General features: G+C 45.8%; 1 protein-coding gene across 2 annotated transcripts in view; it reads left to right on the top strand.

Moving 5' to 3' along the window:
* The first annotated feature begins 2,409 nt into the window (after positions 1–2,409).
* Positions 2,410–18,118, top strand: part of LOC115096540 (chemokine-like protein TAFA-1) — a 56,690-nt gene continuing 40,981 nt past the window's right edge. Inside the window, exons 1-2 of one of the 2 annotated variants that reach the window (XM_029611295.1) lie at positions 2,410–2,697; positions 5,441–5,595. In XM_029611295.1, the coding sequence (XP_029467155.1) occupies positions 5,451–5,595 (145 nt within the window). In that variant the 5' untranslated portion in view covers positions 2,410–2,697; positions 5,441–5,450. Of the gene's footprint in view, positions 2,806–5,440; positions 5,596–18,118 lie in introns of both variants that reach the window. The other variant, XM_029611283.1, reaches the window with a different exon arrangement.

The raw sequence follows: 18,118 nt of genomic DNA, 5'->3' as shown, positions 1-18,118 counted from the left end.
CTAATCGACAACATCTCCATCCCACTAAAAAACTCAACGAAGGACCTCGGCGTATGGATCGACAAAGATCTCAACCTAAAAACAAACATAGCAACCAAAACCAAAGAAGGATTCTATAAACTTCATGTACTAAAACACCTAAAACCGCTCCTCCACCAACAGGAATTCCGAACGGTACTACAATCCCTGATCTTCAGCAGCCTTGATTACTGCAACTCGATGCTATTAGGTCTTCCTAAATCCACTATAAAACCACTACAATTACTGCAAAATGCTGCTGCTAGAGTTCTGACCGGAAAAAAAAAATCTGATCACATCACCCCTGTACTAAGAAGTCTACACTGGCTACCAATCATACAGAGAATAGAATACAAAACCCTGACGATCATTCATAATGCAGTACACAATACGGACAACTCCTCAATTAGTAAAATGTTCCATCCACACAAACCTCAACGGAACACCAGAGCTGCCGGCAAACTACTACTTGTCGTACCCGCATACCCCACGGCGAAGCTTACAAATACCAGAAATAGAGCTCTCTCCATAGCGGGGCCAAACCTATGGAATGCCCTACCACACTACCTCACCTCAATCAGCGAAAGCAAATCATTCAAAAAAGAACTGAAAACTTGGATCTTCAGCCAGACTTTCAGTGATGGCATAGACTAATTACAGTCGTGATGCCATAGGCCATCCCCTCTTCTCCCTACCTCTCTTTTCCTTTGTCTTTACCCCCTTCTTCTCCTCTTGCCTCCTACCCCTCGCCTCCTACCCCTTGCCTCCTACCCCATGCCCATCCCTTGCCTCCTACCCCTTCTCCTCCCGGCCTCTTTCATAATATGTTACCTACCTAATACATATTTGTACATGAGCCTTAGTTATTATCTACCTTCCTTGTTTCACTTTCGTTCCCGTTAATTGGTTTTAGTTATAACCTGTTACAACCTGTTCCATGACTTGTTATATGCATAAATTTGTGTTATACGACATGTTCTATGTATAATTGTTCGTTCCAATGTAAACCGGGGTGAAGGCTTTCGCTAAACCTCAGTATATAAAAAACTCCAAATAAATAAATAAATAAATACATAATTGGAAGTCAGGTTGCATAGCATGGGTTGTAGATTGACTTGGCTATGAGGACATAAAGGATAAGGAACAGTCTTCTATGGGTGTTCAAGTCTGTACAGCTGACAGCGGCGAGAAAGCCTTAGTGCAGGAAGTGGGAATAAGGGCAAGGAACGGTAATGAGCAGAACTTGAGTAGTGTAGGCGGTTAAGTTTGTAAGGCTAACAGCTGGGAAATATCCTTAGCTACAGCAGTGTGGGTGGAGCAACTGGCAGACTAAGTAGGCCAAATGGTCCTTATCTCCTAATGTCTACTATATGGCTGTCTTTGTAAAACTGCAAAAATTAAGGAAAAATTCAGATCCTTCAGCTGTCAGTTCTTGAGTTTAGATCTCATTCAGATATTTGCTCAGCCCTGTTGTACTATGATGCTGGTGGATCTCCTGATGTCTTTTCCTGCTAGGATTGTATGATAATATTTTGAGAATCCAATTTTTTTTTCTCTCCAACTGGTGAACACGGGGAGGAGGGAGCAAGAGCAGCAGCAGCGAGAGGGAAAGCCAAAGGAGCTAGGGAGAATTCTGGGCCTGGTTCCTGACGAGTGCATCCCCTTCCCTGGCTAGAGCTTCCTCTATTAGAATCAGGGGAGAGGAGGGGTCAGGGTATTCAGGAGGAGATTCAGGATCCCATTTTAAAGAGGGCACTATGAGAAAGGAGCGTGGAGCAAAAGCAGAGGAGGATAGGAAACACAGACACAATCTTGCAAAAATCTTTTAATAAAAACAAATTTAAAGTATTTACAAAAGCACAATATGAGTAGTCTCTAGCATGAATATTGATAAGTATCAGAGAGAAGGAGACTGAAAATGGTACATGAGGAGAAATAGAGAAAGAAGATAAAGGAAGAGGGAAGGAAAGACAGAGGAGGAAATAGATGAGGCAGAGAACAGGAAGACATGAGAAAAATAAATACAAGGGCGAGAGACACCAGAAAGGAGATGGAGATACAGAAAAGCATAGAGGAAGAGACCTAAACAGAGGGCGAAACAAGGAAAGAGACCAGTGACATGGAAGACAGAGAAGAGATAGAGAGGGAGACAGAGAGTAAGGGAGAAGAAAACAGAGAGACAGAGACATATGGAGGGGGAGGGGAAGACCTATCCATAGAAACTGGAAGAAAGACATGAAGAGGGAACAGCATAAGGTAAGAGGAGGGGAAAGATAAAAAAAAAAAAAAACCACAGAGAAAAAAAGGAAAGAGGGCTGGAAAGATTCAGCAAGGGAGATGGAGCGAGAGGAAGGACCTTAAAGTGAGAGAGTCTTTCTCGCTCTCTCTCTCTCTGGAGGCGGGAGGAGAGCCGGCAGTCGGCAATCCTGCAGAGCCAGAAAGCAGAAGAGCAGAGTCCTCGGGGGGCGGGAAAGCAAGAGATCCCCGCGATAAGGGCACAACTTGGAAGGGCTGGCAGCCCTTTTCTCTCTCCCCCTCTCGCTCGTTCCCCTTGAGGCGGAGGAGCCGGCGAGGCGAGGGGCTCCCCGCGCACAGCAAAGTCAAGCCGGACCCGGCAGGAACTTCCCGCGGCTGCTCCCCTGGCCTCCGTCAGCCCTCGGATTAATTTCCCTTGCCCAGGTTCGTGATCCCCCCCCGTCATAAATGCGCTCCCCGCGGCTCTCTCTCGCCTTCTTTCTGCACGGATTGAGGGAGCTGTGAGGAACTTTCTCCCTGCCCAGGAACGGGGTGAGTCTGCATTATATGCGCCTAGAGAAAGTTGGTCTATATCTGCTGAACGTGCATCCCAGTGGGAAATTGACTAGAAAAGGGGGGGTTAGTAACTGCCAGAGAATTACCAGGCTAACAGGTGCCAGCTTTTTTTGTTATAGGCTGGCAATATCTGTATTTATTTGCCCTAGCAACTTTGATGATGTCATCAATCCACTATTGCCTACCTGAGGACTATAGACCTCTAAAGAGGGGACTTTTTGTTTATCTTGGGTCATGTGATCTCTACATCAATGGAAGACACTGTTGCACATATAAGATGTCATAACTTGGTGTGTGTGTGTATTCATATACACACACACACACACAGATATAAACATGCATATGTTTATAGACAGGTATTCATATGTGTAGATAGATATGTGAATGTGAGTACATCTATGTATAGAATCTCTTGACTTTCGGAATCTTTAAACTTTATTTATTTTAGAATTTGTTATATCACACCCTAAGCAAAACTACCAGAGCAGTTTACAATAAAAACAGCTATAAAAATATAAAAACAAATTCACAAAAGCCAGTCACCCTCTTCACTGCTAAAGCCTTTACGCCTGCAACCCCACCCATTCAAACTTCTGGTGACTTTTGAGGGAAAAGGTGGTAGAGAAATAAATAGAGTAGTTAATTCCAATACGTATTTTTTTTTTGGGGGGGGAACAAAGAGGTGGGGACAACACAGTCATTGAAGGGTTAACTTAAGGGGATCTGCTTCAGCCCTTTCAAATTTTTTATACCTAAAAATACATTTTAAAAAAGGATTTTCATTTCAGGTGCCCTTGCTGACCCTATTCTGTACTGGGGCAGTGTATGGCTTGCACTGCTGCTGCCGCCCCACACCCCTGTGTAGTATCTGGTCTGTGGTGGGGCAGTGTGTGTGTGTGTGTGTATGAAGCTTGCACTGCTGCCTGCCCTCCCCTCCCCCCTCGCTGTAGCTCTTCTGTGCTGGGGGCAGTGCCTGTGATAAAACAGTTGCTCCCCTCATTGTCCCCCATGCCCAAATTATACTGTGTAGCATTTTCTTAAAGATAATACTCCCACTCCCTTCACTGTCCCCAATACACATATGCTATATTATTTTTAAATACCTTGTTACGTTTTTGTAATGTATGTTTAAATAACACCCAGCTGTCCCTGAGTGGAACTGCCTTCTCTCTCCAGGTGTCAGTTCCCAGAGCGCTGACACATCCTATTAACATATCCAGCACTTGTCACTCCCACTTGCTTATAAAAAAAACCCCACAAGATTTTGTCACACCTGCTTTTTATAAACAGCTCCTGAGACTTTCAGACAGGATAGGTGTGAGGAGGGAACAGCACAGGAGAATATTAACCCTTTGGGAATGATTTCTAGCATGGATTTGTACCTTCCTAATGCATTCAGACCTATGTTGGGGGATATGCATTTTCTATTTTATTTTAGTTTAGTTTTTGCTGGTGATCTGATTTTTTCTGCTGACAATAAATTGTAGAGGCATCTTAATAAGTCATGTGCTCTCCCAGTCACAGACTCCTCTTAAAGGAACAACCTCACATCTTATTTCTCAAAAAGTCACGGCTGTTCCTGAGACACAGATTGTTGTAAAGGTCACAGGTTGGCTGCTGGAAGTAACAGGATTTCCCTAGTCACAGACTTCTTTAAAAATCTCAGGCCCTACAAATCAGATTTCTCTAACGGTCAGCAACTAAAAGTCACAGGTCTCACAGACTTTGGTAAAAACCTAGGGGCAAAACATTTGCATCTGCCCCTAGTTTTAAGTGTTTAACCTGCAGTTGGCCGCACGCATGTCCACAGCCCCTTATGCCTCCACAACGCACGTCCAACGCGCCACAAAACTAATAGTGTTCATCACATGCAAATGCACATCGATGAAGCTATTCGTTGTTCACCCCACATGCAAAAAAAAAGTGCATCCAATCCGCACATTTTTATGCTCAGAAATTAACACCTGCCCAGAGCAGGCGTTAATTTCTGAGCACCCCAAAAAGTTGTATAGAAAAGCAGAAAATACTGCTTTTAATATTTTTTTATTGTGGTGATAATATTGTGGCGATAATATTGTGGCGATATTAAGTCAGAGGAACGAAAAGTTGAAAAGATTTAAAAAAAAAGAAAAGAAAAATTAAACAAACAAAAAAAAAAAGAGTGCCAGTGGTCAGGTTAGGGAAATGGACCCTCAGTTAACCAGTGTTCGTTTCCCTAACCCATGGCTATGTGCTGGTTAGGAAAATGGACACTGATAAATTCAGTGTCCGTTTTCGTAACCCGTGGACATCCGACCTCTCCTGGGCGCCAGCTGCCAAGGAGGTGCTAGGAGCGCGCAATCGACCCTGGCGCCTCCTTGGCAGTGTGACCCCCTAATTTAAATATTGCAAGGCGCCCCCAGGAGAGGTGCCTGGGCACGCATTAGGAAAGCGGGCACTGAACACTCAGCGCCTGCTTTCGGAGCATTTTTATTGCATCAGCCCCCTAAACTTTAGTCACAGAATCCCCCTTCCCCCAGTACAGTTTATTTGAAAGTCACAGCCTTCCCTAAAAGTAATTTCTCTAAAGCTGAAGTTTTTTGGTTTTTTTTCTTCTTCTGCATTTCTGCAGCTCCTGTGCCATGTGGCGGCAGCTGGGGACCTACCTGGTTGCTTGGGCTTTCCTTCTCTTTATCCAGAATGTCCACGGGCAGCACCTTCACCTTAGCCCCGAGTGGCACCATCACTACCATTTCCAGTCCCGGGGGGACCAACTGCCAGTCATTAGTAAGTCTCGAGAAATTTCTCTGAAGTGTTGTTATGAGATAATACATCTTCATGGTGACTTGGCTCCATGTCACGGGGAACCGGATGATCCATTCCTGGTTTCCCCATTCGCTTAGCATTCTGGTTATGGGGTCTGGAAAGTTCTGTAGAACAAGGAAGAAGAGATTCAAGAATAAGAAAGTTCTTTAGAATATAATGGAAGAAGTTTAGGAGCTGGAAAGTTCCTTAGAACAAGGTCAGGATTTTCAAGAGCTGGAAAGTTTATTTTAGAAAGGAGAGAGTTTTAGAAGGTTCTTTAGAATATGGGAGAGGAGTTCCAGAAGTTCCGGAAAGTTGTTTTTTTTTTAGAACAGATGGAATGAATAATGAGAATTATAATGTATTTAAAACCAGGACATTCTAGAAGGTTCTTTAGAACATGGGCGAGGAGTACCAGACGTTCCAGAAAGTTTGTTGTATCAGGAAGGACAAGTTCTGGCAACTGGGATGCTCTTTAGGACAGGGAGCGAAGTTCTGGAAAGTTCTTTTAAGACGAGGAGTGGAGATACAGAAAGTTGATATTTTGGAACAGATGGGAGAAGTTTTGGAAGCCAGACAATTTTGTGGAACCAGTGGGCAGAAGTTTCAAAAGCTGGAAAGTTCTGTTAGTTTTTAGAACAGGAAGTCTTACAAACAAAATTATTGATTCTGTGAAAGTCTGCATGACATCTCTAGACCTCTCTTTGGTTGTACAACTCAGCTAAGCATCAGAACCAATGTTAGCACAAGGGCGGCATGATAGGCTGTATGCTTCCCACACCATGCAGACATCCCCGGTCCTTTGGCAGAGCCTGCGGACTCTCTGGAACAGGCCCACCTGCTGCCCACGGGCAGAAAGGAAACTGCAGAACTCCCACAAAAAATCTGTTCCACAGTAAGTGAGCGAGAGAGAAACAAAGATAAACCAAGCGGAAAAGTCAGAAAGAGACTGAATGGGAGACAGAGAGAGGCAGAAAGAGAGGGAGCACTGGAAAAGATGAGCAACAAGTAATGATGTAGAGAACAGCCCAAAGCACCAGCAGGCAAGAGGCGTCTCAGAAGTACCACAGTGTTTATAAAGGGCATGTATTAATAGTACACTGAGGGAGGGCTGTGATATGCAGGCAGAAAAATGGTTCTTTTAAAGGGTGAACTTCCCAGTATGTCAGTACTGAAGACTTGCACATACAGCTCTGCCAATGCACCTCACTCCTGCCCTGCAGCACCTCCTGCTATTCCAGTACTGAGACCCCCCCTCTACTCCAAGTCTGCTAATGCACCTCTCTCCTGCCCTGCAGCACCCCCTGCTATTCCAGCACCGAGAGCCCCCTCTACCCTGAGATCTGCTAATGCACTTCACTCCTGCCCTGCAGCATCCTCTGCTATTCCAGGAGAGACCCTACACATACACACACACACTGAGCTTTGCCAATGCACCTCTCTCCTGCTCTGCAGCATCCTTTGCTATTCCAGGAGAGACCCTCCATAAATACTGAGCTCTGCCAATGCACCTCACTCCTGCCCTGCAGCACCCCCTGCTATTCCATACCGAGACCCCGCTATCCCGAGATCTGCTAATGCACCTCTCTCCTGCCCTGCAGCACCCCCTGCTATTTCAGTACCGAGACTCCCCCTCTACCCTGAGATCTGCTAATGCACCTCACTCCTGCCCTGCAGCACCCCTTGCTGTTCCAATACTGAGACCCCCTGCACACACAGCTCTGCTAATGCACCTCAGATCTACTCTGAAAATGTTTGTTTACAAATTAAACTGTTTGTGTATATTTATTGTGTACAATGTAAATTGGTGCACTGAAGCTTATGAACAGGTTAATTAACAGGTTGATTAGAAGTAGCATAAACAAATAAACCAGTCACCTGCATGATAATTAGAAAAGAAAACTGACACATCCCTATGTCTTGTCAACTCTGCTGTTCCTGTACAGGACACCCCCCTGTAGTTTATATTTCTCCACACACTGATTGCCATGATAATTCAGGTCCCTGACTGCTTTCTGGTCCTTTTAGTACCGAGATTTTTAAGGCACTACTGTGTAGATCCTCTGGGAAATTTACCAGCATGGGAGGCTTAAAATATTTCCTTTCTGAAATGAGCTGGTACAATGTTTCTGGGACAGGGATTTTAGTTCTGCTCTACATACATGTTCCATTTGTTCAATAACCCGATTGTTTTCAGCACATACAAGGGAAAAGGGAAGTAGCTGAGTTGTTCTGCAAATCTCTTGAGAGATTCTCCTGCCCCCAGACGGGGACCAACTCTTAATCAGCAGAGACCAAGGATTGGGATTTCTCTCCTATCAAATAAAAAAATGGGGCTAGAACCAAATTCTGGGTTCTTTATGTCCAGCCCCCACTCTCACCTGGGAAGTACATAAAAGTATCGTAATGAGGATTAAACCCTTTCCCCAAAGCATATGGAGAAATGATGAGAGTTTTGCTATTACCCACTCTACTGGGGAGAAAAAAAGTCACTTAAGTGAAAACTGGGAAAGGAAAACATTCTTAATAATTTGTATGACAGCTTGACATTTTTCCATCTAATCACTGACTGCTTCCAGATGTCCATTGTATTCTCCCATTTACAAATGTCAACAAGAGCGATACTAGCCTCTAGGGCTCAGATGGCCAGTCCGGAAAACCGGTGGGGGTGAGGGCTGTTCCCTGGACCTCACTACTCCTTCTCCCCCCACCACCAACTCTGCCTATCACCTCCTCCTGAAGACTTCATCACTTCCTCTCTCACCCCAAACCACACAGAACCCATCTCTTCCTCTCAACCCCTCTCCCCTATAGACCTCATTGTTCCCACTCCCTCCCCCCCCCCCTCTTCCCACAGTCCTCGTGGGGGCTGAGCCAACACATGCCAACATGCCCCCATCTGCAGCACATACAGCAGCTCGTATCCTCACCAACACTGGTTCAAAGGAACATATTACCCCTGTTTTAAAAGAGTTACATTGGCTCCCTATTCACTCTCGCATACAATACAAGACACTGTCACTCATCCATAAAGCCCTTCACAATCCTGAAATGAAATGGTTTACTAACTCATTACAATTTCATACATCTAACAGACCGACCAGAAATCCATACCTCGCCGCTTTACGGACCCCCTCTCCCAAACTATTTAATTATGCATCTACCAAGGCTCGAGCCCTTTCCCTAGCTGGCCCCACGCTATGGAATACTATGCCCACTGAATTATGTCTTGAATTGTCTCCTAAGATATTCAAACAAAAACTCAAAACATGGCTATTCACTCAAGCCTATACATGATATCCACACGTTCTTTTACACCCACTTTCTGCCCTTCCCACCTACACCTAATACCTATTCTCCTATCATGCCCTATTACCTTCTCGTTCCATATAACTACCTTGTATCTTTGACATACCTTATTTAGTCTCTACCTTATTTGTTCTCCTTCTCTCCTTCCATATGCTATTTATAAGTTACCACACCACCCTTTACCACTCCCTTCCAAATGATATTTAATTTGATATTAGTTTTCCCATGTTATCCTCCAATTTAATTTTTTAATTTGTTACCTTCATCTGTTTTTTATCTAAGGTATAACGCTTCATTTATTTTTTACTTGTTTAATGTATAAAGCTTCATTTGTTATTTACTTGTTTAATGTATAACGCTCCGGCGTATGTTCTTGTTCTCTGTACACCGATGCGATATCTTTGATGAGCGGCGGTATATAAAAAACAATAAATAAATAAATAAATAAGCCAGAAGGGGGCAGAGCCTGTGAGTGCCCTCACTGCCTGCCTGCCTGCTGCTGCCGCCACAGGGAGCAGGAGAGGGAGCAATGAGACCAGTGCCAACCCTAATAACACATTTGACCTTTGTGCAGGGAAACGGGAAGGGTGGATATAGGAGTTGGGGTAGGGGTAGAGGGTGGGGGACTGAGGCAAATTTTAGGGTGACTATAACCCTTGCAAGAGCCCCCCTGCCAGTGCTGTCTTTGGACATTGGCCTCCCTCCTTCCAAAATGATGCCCCCCCCCCCCCCCACCAAAGTTCTGATTTCTTCAGCGCTGTTCTCTGTCTCACCGAGGAGGGGGCTTCCATCTCCTACCTGGCATGCCATAGATCTATCTCGTTCACATGAGCCTTCGATGCTAGGGAATCTTGCTGTGTCTCAGCAGTTATCAGCTTCCGCCATTCTCAGTAGGAAATGTCAGTGGAAAAGAACTATTATTTGATTGACTCGGTCTGCCCAGTGGTATCTGTTACTGTGCTGTCACAGGTCCGTCTCACGTGATCTGTGGCCTTCTCCCTCCTTCCTGCACATTGTCTGCACAGGCAAATGCTTTTAGCCTATCTCTGCACCCTACCGTACATGAGCAGGACAGACTCCCTGTAACATTTTGCTTGGTGTCGTACGCCTCATGAGAGAGGAAGCTCAGGGGGAATCAGAGACCAGCCATGTCCGGCCACAGTCAGGCACAGAGCTAAGCGGATCCCCAACGCAGTCATACTGCTTAACCTCCTTACTATATTTTATTTTTAAAGGATTTATTCCCACTTTATCCATCATTCATGGCGTGGCATAAGTAAAATAAACATAATTAATACATATACCATGCCTTGGTATAAGATTTTCAGCCATTTGATAATAGTCAGTGAGGTCCAGTATTTCTCCAGCACCATATAAATACGGTAGTCATGATGTAACTCTGCCAGAGGCTTTCACCTGCTGGAGTTTGAGCACCAAATCCTCATATTCCCCTGTCTGTCTAAGCTCGGAGATTTCCTAGATCCAAACCAGGGACTTGGGAATGCTTCAGCCCTTTATTTTACACTCAACTGTTGTGTCAATTGGTCGCAGACGGCTGCGACCGCTCTGCCTTACCTCTATTTCTCCCCTTTCTCTCTCTGGGCAAGATGGCTGTCTCCAGTGCCGAGTGCTGCGGGCCTCGGCGTTCTCCAACCAGCATGGGCGTCCCCATCTGCCATGCTCACTCCCGTGGCCTCCTAGGGCGCGAGCATGCACATCTCTGACGCTCAAATACACGTCATGGCGGGAACCTCATGGGGTGGCCCCACCGCATGACGTCAGTACCTCCGGGTATAACTAGCCTCCACTTCCGCTACCTAAACGAGTTAGCAAAGACTTCACTTCGCTACTTTGCCAGCTTAGACGCTTCCTATCGCTAAGGGCCTCGCTCCAGCAGAAGCTCTAGACACCCGCTCCTCGGGGGTCTCTTGCTTCCTACTACCCTTCGGGGCCTCACTAACCTAGACAACCGCTCCTCGGATTTCCCGGGACATGGACTGAAGACATCAGCCCCGCTCTAACATAAAAGGAAGCTCACTCCTCTGGGCAGGCACCCGAGTAACAGGTTCTGAATTCTTCAGTCCCCTGCATTTGGCTGTTCCTGGCTGGGACCCAGCCTGGTTCCTGCCCTTGCTTCCTTCGGTTGCCTGCCCTGATCCTTGCTTGTCTCCTGCTGCTGAACGGACTCCGCCTGCCTTGACCTTGCCTGCCTGACCATGTCTCTGCCTCACAATTCTGTACCGCGCCTTGGCCCTGTCAGTCAGCGGTGCCAGGGTCTTCTCTTCCAAGCCCGTGACACACACCCAAGGTCTATCTCCCTGTCGATGCACATCAGACTTTCGCCCCACCCCACTCCTATCATGTGCAACCGCTTTGGATTTTTGCACCCCCAAACGCATGACTTTGCACTTCTTGGCATTGAATCTCAGCTGCCAAATCTTCAACCGTTCCTCAAACGCAATCAGATTGCTTTTCATTTTCTCTACTCCTTCAGTTACGTTTACTCTGTTGCAGATTTTTTAGTGTCGTCCGCAAAAAGACAAATCTTTCCTTCTGACCATTCTGCAATATCGTTAACAAAGATATTGAACCAACCCGTGAGGCACTCCACTTATCACACTTCTCTCCTCAAAGTAGGTTCCATTTAAAGCTACTCACTGTCATCCCTCAGTTAACCAGTGTCTGATCCATTCCATCACTTTGGGACCCTTTTCCAGGCTTCTCAATTTGTTCATAAGCCTCCCCCTTCGGGACAGTATCAAAAACTTTACTGAAATCCAGAAAAATCATATCAGATGCTCGTCCTTATCTAATTCTCTGGTCACTCAGTTAAAAAAGTCAGTCAGGTTTGTCTGGCATGATCTTTCTCTGATAAAACCATGTTGCTTTGGATCATGCAGCCCACTGCATTGCACATAGTTCTCTATCCTTTCCTTCAGAAGCATCTCCATCAGTTTTTTCACCCCCGAGGTAAGGCTAGCCACCCTGTAGTTCCCAGGCTTTCCCCTCTTATCATTTTTGTGAAGCGGGACCACCACTGCCCTTCTCCAGCCTCGTGGCACCACTCCCGTTTCCAAGTATCTATTGACTAGGTCTCTCAGGGCACCCCGTCAGCACTTCTCTGAGCTCCCTCACTATCCTGGGATGTCACATCCGGCCCCATGGCCTTGTCCAGTTTCAGTTTTGCTAGTTTCACCCAAACACTCTCTCCTATAAATGGATTGGTTATCTACCTCCCTCCCATCCAGCAATTCTCCTTCTCCTGGGTCTTCTTTAGAGAGCACCAAACTGCTTTTTTCCTCATCTTTCTCCACACAATTATCCTTGCCTGCATTCAGTCTTAGGATACCATCTCTGGCTTTCCTCTTTTCCCTGCTAGATCTGAAAAATATTTTGTCACCTCACTTTACCTCCTTGACAATCCTTTCTTCTGCTCGAGTTTTTGTCTTCCTGATTTCTTTTCATGTCTCTTTCAGCTTCATTAGATATTCTTCCCTGTCTTTCTCTTTTTGAATGCTGATCTTTTTGCCTTTATTTTTTTCAGTCACCTCTTTAGAGAACCAGATCAGGTTCCTTTTCCTCTTGCTTTTATATATTTTTCTCACATACTGTTTTGTCGACTTTGTTGTAGCCCACAGTTGTTCCACTTGACCCATCTTTTCCCAGCCTTTTAGCTCCTCCCGAAGAGACTCCCCCATTTTAACATACTCTGCATTTCTGAAGTCCAGGACTTCTCTCCATCTTGGCTGCTATATCAGACCATACCGTCCAATGATCACTGGTGCTCAGACGGGCACCTACCTGGACATTAGAGATATTATCTCCATCCGTGAGCACCAGGCCAAGTCTTGCACCTCCTGATCGTGGCTTCCATCAACATTTGCTTAGGCAGAGCTCCTTGAAAGGCATCCACAATCTCCCTGCTCCTTGCAGATTTTACAGTAGGGATACTCTAATCCACATCCGGTAATTAAAATCTCCAAAGAGCAAACATGTCTCCCTTCTTTCCCACCTTTTTGGTTGTCTTCAGCCAAATCTCCGTCCAGCTCTTCTGTCTGACTTGGAGGCCTATAGACCACAGCAGTGTAAATGGGAGCACCACACCTTTTCTTCCGTCCCCCCACACCCCCTGCATTTCAATTACTATGATATTATTTTTGACATAACGAGCTACTCCTCCCCCTTTTTTGCCATCTCTGTCCTTCCTCAACAAGTTATAACCTGGGATGGCTGCTGTTATCCCAATCATGAGACTCCATAAGCCATGTCTTCTTGATAGCAACAGCATCCAAGTCCACCTCCACCATTAGGGCTTGCAAATCTGGAACTGTGTTGCTCAGACTGTGAGTGTTTGTGCACATAGCTTTCCAGGTTTTCTTCCTCAGCTTGCTGCTCTTCCCGGGCACTTTTTCTGTGCTTTTGCATAAACAAGGACTTATTTTGTTCTTTACTCCTCCCACCTCCTGTATTTTGATATGTGCCTGAACAGAAAACCAACATGGAGAAAGGAAAATATGTCCCAGAGTCCTCTGTTTTCTTAACCTGCCTGGGTTGAATGAACTCTAATTGATTTATTGAGAATGATTTGCAGGTTTTTCAGGACATCTGGACAGGCTGACTCCAAGATGATGCTTATTCATAAGGTCATACAAAGAAGAAACCAACTGCTGGAGCTTCAGGCACTATTCTCAGGAGTATCTATAAACATAGCCAAAGATGTGTTAATTACCTTGACCAGTAAGATTTTAACAGAACAAAGGACTATCTCGAGAGTCATGGTAAATGGGCCCACATCCTGGGAAATCTAATCAGGGCAGTTCAGAGATAGTCACATCATGCTGTTGACATGACAACCTATGTAAATGATTCGTTGGGCAGTCACGCAAATCTCTAGAATCTTCTACCCTTGTTCAGTATTGAATGTTATCTATAAAAGAAGGATCACTTCCTGTATACGAGGAGATACTGGTAGTCAGTTTGTCAGAGGCATGGCATCAGCATCTCCAAAGAATACTTATACTGAATAATAAAAAATTATGCTTTCTACCAAAAATCTAAGTGTTCTTGTCTCCCTGGCCATAAACGTCATAAAAAATGGCATGGCGCTTAACAATTTGTATGTTTTGAGGGTGACATTTCAAGTCCATTGATTTTTTTTTTCCCTTGTCACCCCTGTGCTTTTAAACACGCTTGTATGTTTGACATTTCTGTGGACCCTTGGTTGCTGTATCGATGACTCCTCCCATGGGGAGAGGCCCCATGGGGAAAATACAGCAATAGGCTGACTCTTCAGTAATGACCACAGAGAGCATAGAAGCTTTATTATACAGCAGTTGGCAAAGCCCGAGGACAGCCTGCGTTCCTCAGCCAGTGGAGTAGGTCTCTGATGATTACCGTAAGCTTACCCCAGGCACTGAGTTGTATCAAGTGCAGAGAAGGTCTCACCAGAAGCTGGAAGTGAAGGGTCCGGTAGTGGTCCGCGGAGCGGGGTAGACCAAGAACCCAGTCACAGATGACGTAGTCAGCGATGGTAGTTCCAGTAGTGGTCCGCGGAGCGGAGAACACCGAGAATCTATTCTGTGGTGAGACAAGGCAGAGAGACTGAAGAGAGAAGGTACTCACGAAGGCTGATAGCTGCAGAAGAGATGGCCTCCGCAGATCGGAGGTAGAGATGATGCAAGACCCGGAGCACCGGAGCCAAGATATCCTCTGTAGATGCAGGTTAACCCAGGAGGAAGGCAGGCGAGAGCAAGGCCCAGGGGAACGGGTACCTAAGATCGTGATAAGCCGGGAAACCTGGAGAGTAGATAGGAGCGAAGCAAGACCCCCGAGGAGCGGGTGCCTTGAGTGTCCTTCCTGGAACAGCGTAACCCCGGAGGGTAGGTAGGAGCGAAAAGGCCCCCGAGGAGCCGGTACCTAGAATGCCCTAGTGTAGCCAACGTAACCCCAGAGGGTTTGTAGGAGCGAGAACTCAGAGCAGGTGTCTTTGAAGGAAGTCAAAATTAGCTGGAGCGGAATCCTTGCTAACTTGTAGCTGGATTGGAGATCAGAGGCTAGTACCCGGAGGTAGGGACGCCCCCGAGGTTCCCGCCATGACGTATTCAAAAGAGAGGGCGGCGCGCGCGCGCCCTAAGTAACCTCAGTGTAAGAATGGCGAACGCAATCGCCCATGCTGGTCCAGGGACACCAGAGAGGTCGGTGGAGAGAGGCGGAGGCAGCCATCTTGCCCAGAGGAGAGGCTCTGGGTAGCCCTCGCCGAATTGAGAAGGGAGAGCCCATTCCAGCTAAGAATAATCGGCCAAAAATCAGTGAACAATGGGAAACAGCAGGCTGACACTTCTCCCTGGTTAATATGTTGACGGTGTTCTCTCCAGAATCTATTTGCTGCTGGAGTTGGACTGTACCAAGCACAGAATCCTCGGCATCTCTGAAATATCCTTTTTTTTTTCTCTTTCTATATTAGAAATAGGAGGAGACAAGAGGGTTGCTAAGGAGGTAGATGCTTTGATTGTATTGCAGGCTCTCTTTGGGTTAATGGGCCGGGGTCTCGGGTGGAATTAGGAGGCCTGCTGGGTTATGCTCCCACCGGGGGATTATCGGGTGATGCACTGGGAGGAAGTGCTGGATTTAGACTGGAGTAGGGAGGGGGGGGGGTGGTACTTCAAGTGGTTGCTCCTTGCTTTGTGTTCATTTATTCTCTATGACCTGGTTCCATCCTTGAGAGTGGTAGCATGTGTGCTGCCGGTTCACCTGAATATCCTTTCCTGGGCGATTCAAAGCTGCGGAGGAAGGAAGTCTGAAAAGTGGAAACCTCCCGTTGTGGTTTGGAGATGGTGGACACTGATAAGAACTGTACACCCTGGACTTTTTCCATCTAGTTTTGAAGCATTTGGGTTATGGGGCTGGATATGGGTTAGACTTCTGCATGCACCAATGGATTTGCTGAGGTATTGTAGGGGAGTAAGGGGGAGGGCTGGGAATCTGGGTAGCAGCTGGTTCAGAGTTTTTTCTTTGTATCTGCTGGTATAGGTTAGTAGCTTGGGGGCTTGGGGAGCAGGTGGAGGTCACATTTGGGTTATGACTGATGTGGGAGGCGGAGAGTTGTGTGGTTTGTGGGTGGTATGCATTCTTTGCTTCTTGCCATGCTGGGTTGTGAAAATGTGGGTGGGTGCTAGTTTCTGTGTTCGCTGGTTGGTGGGTACCAGGTAGTGGTGGGGGCTATGGAGGGGGATTCTTTTGGGCATGAGCGTTTCTATGCTGGCTTATCAATTACATCGGGACTATGGCTAGTCTAGAGATCAACATCATCATGCCAAATGTCAAGTTCATATCGCGCTCCTGCAGGAGACACACTTGTCTGATAATGAACACGCTAAGCTCCGGAGGCAGTGGGTAGGCCAGGTGTTTTACTCCTCCTATAACACGAAAAGCAGGGGATTGTGTATTTTAATAAATAAAACCCTGCCACCCACTGTGAGCAAGTCCCTAAAAGATTAAGAGGTCTGCTATCTGGCATTGGAGTGTGAACTCTATGGAGATCAGTTTATGCTGGTTAATGTATATGGGCCCAATGTAAGCCAGACTGCCTTTTATAAGGGATTAGGGCCGATCCTGGAAGCTTTCTCTCCCTCCTCTTTGGTGATTGGGGGGGATGGACTGGAATGTATGCCCTAACCCTATTAAAGATGGCTCTGCGAGGCGTACTTCAGATGCGTATCAGGCCACTGGTCTTAAAACTCTGATGTCCCACTTAGATGTGGTGGATGTCTGGAGGGCTCAATACCCATCCGGCAGAGATTATACTTGTTTTTCCCCGAGGCACTCATCATATAGTAGGATTCACTTTTTTCTGTGTACAGCTTCTATAACCTCGGGGCTGGGGCAACTTGATATTTTGTCCAGTCATATCTCCGATCATTGCCCAGTTCTCTTGCCACTACGATTATCTCAGGGTCCTTTAACGACTAAAGTCTGGCGTTCTAATCCGTCTTTGTTGGGTAATGAGATGTTTTGTCAGATGGTTAGAGATGTTATCAAGGACTTTGCTGTGGTACACCAGACAGCAGAGCAGTTGCCAGTTGTTTTATGGGAGATGCTTAAAGTTGTTTTACGGGGCAAGATTATTAGCTTTGCTTCCCACCAAAAGAAAATTAGGTTGCAGCGGGAGAGATTCCTGGAGAAAAAAATTAAAGCTCTAGAGGAACGGCATAAGGCTATCTGTTCCCCGGGGGTCTATCAGTTGCTGCCGTGAGCAAGGGAGTAGCTCCGTCTTGTACAAGTGGAGGGCATTGAGAGGTTGTTTCAGTTCTCCCGCCAGAGGTTTTATGAACACGGGAACAAAACAGGAGTGCTCTTAGCCAGTGCCATTCGAAAAAGGAGAACCCAGTCTATTATTAATAGTAACTGGAGGCCTTCTTGATGTTACTTCTCATGCACAGCTCATCAATGACATCTTTAAGGCTTACTACCAAACTCTCAGGCCGATACAGTACAGTGCGCACCCCCCCATCTTTACAAGCTGGTCTTTTACTGTCCTTGTAGACAGTGGCAATTCCCTTATTTGATAAACTATTTTGATTTTTATTTCAAAATCGCTAAAAAGGTGCTCAGATATTTTGTATAAACATGCTTTCACATATTTTTCATCTGTGAATGGCTTTTCACATTTAATGATTTCTTCAGCTGCCAGAAAGCTAGCAGCAGTGATATTATTTGATAATTATTTTACAATTGTACTCATTTGGCAAATGCATCCATCTTCTGATTTGCTTTACACTATAGCTCCTTTACAGCTTTTTTTTCTTGCATCACTAGCTGGATACGATGCAGAAAATGTTTTGGGTTTTTTGTTTTTTTTTTTAGAAAATGTCTTTCTACATTTGATTTCTTACTGTTTGAGAGCATTTTGTTGTAAGTGAGGCTTTAGTGGGAGTCCGGCTGAACCCGCTATAAATGCATAAGAAAAGACAGTCCGCTCATTTTTTTTTTTAAATCTCAGTGTTCATCTTCTGTCCTTCTCTATTTTGCTTTTGCATGTAAAATAGTAGTGACAAGATCAGAGTTATTACCTTTCAACAGAGATGAAGGGTGACAGCGGTAGCATCGCTACAGGAGAGCAATGGATGGCAAATACCCCCTCCCCCACAAATAAAATAGCTTGCTCCTCCCATCTGCCACCCCAGTCTCCTTCCTCCCT

This window comes from Rhinatrema bivittatum, chromosome 1 (genome assembly GCF_901001135.1).
Source record: "Rhinatrema bivittatum chromosome 1, aRhiBiv1.1, whole genome shotgun sequence".
Lineage (NCBI taxonomy): Eukaryota > Metazoa > Chordata > Amphibia > Gymnophiona > Rhinatrematidae > Rhinatrema > Rhinatrema bivittatum.
This window is presented reverse-complemented; position numbering and strand designations above follow the sequence as displayed.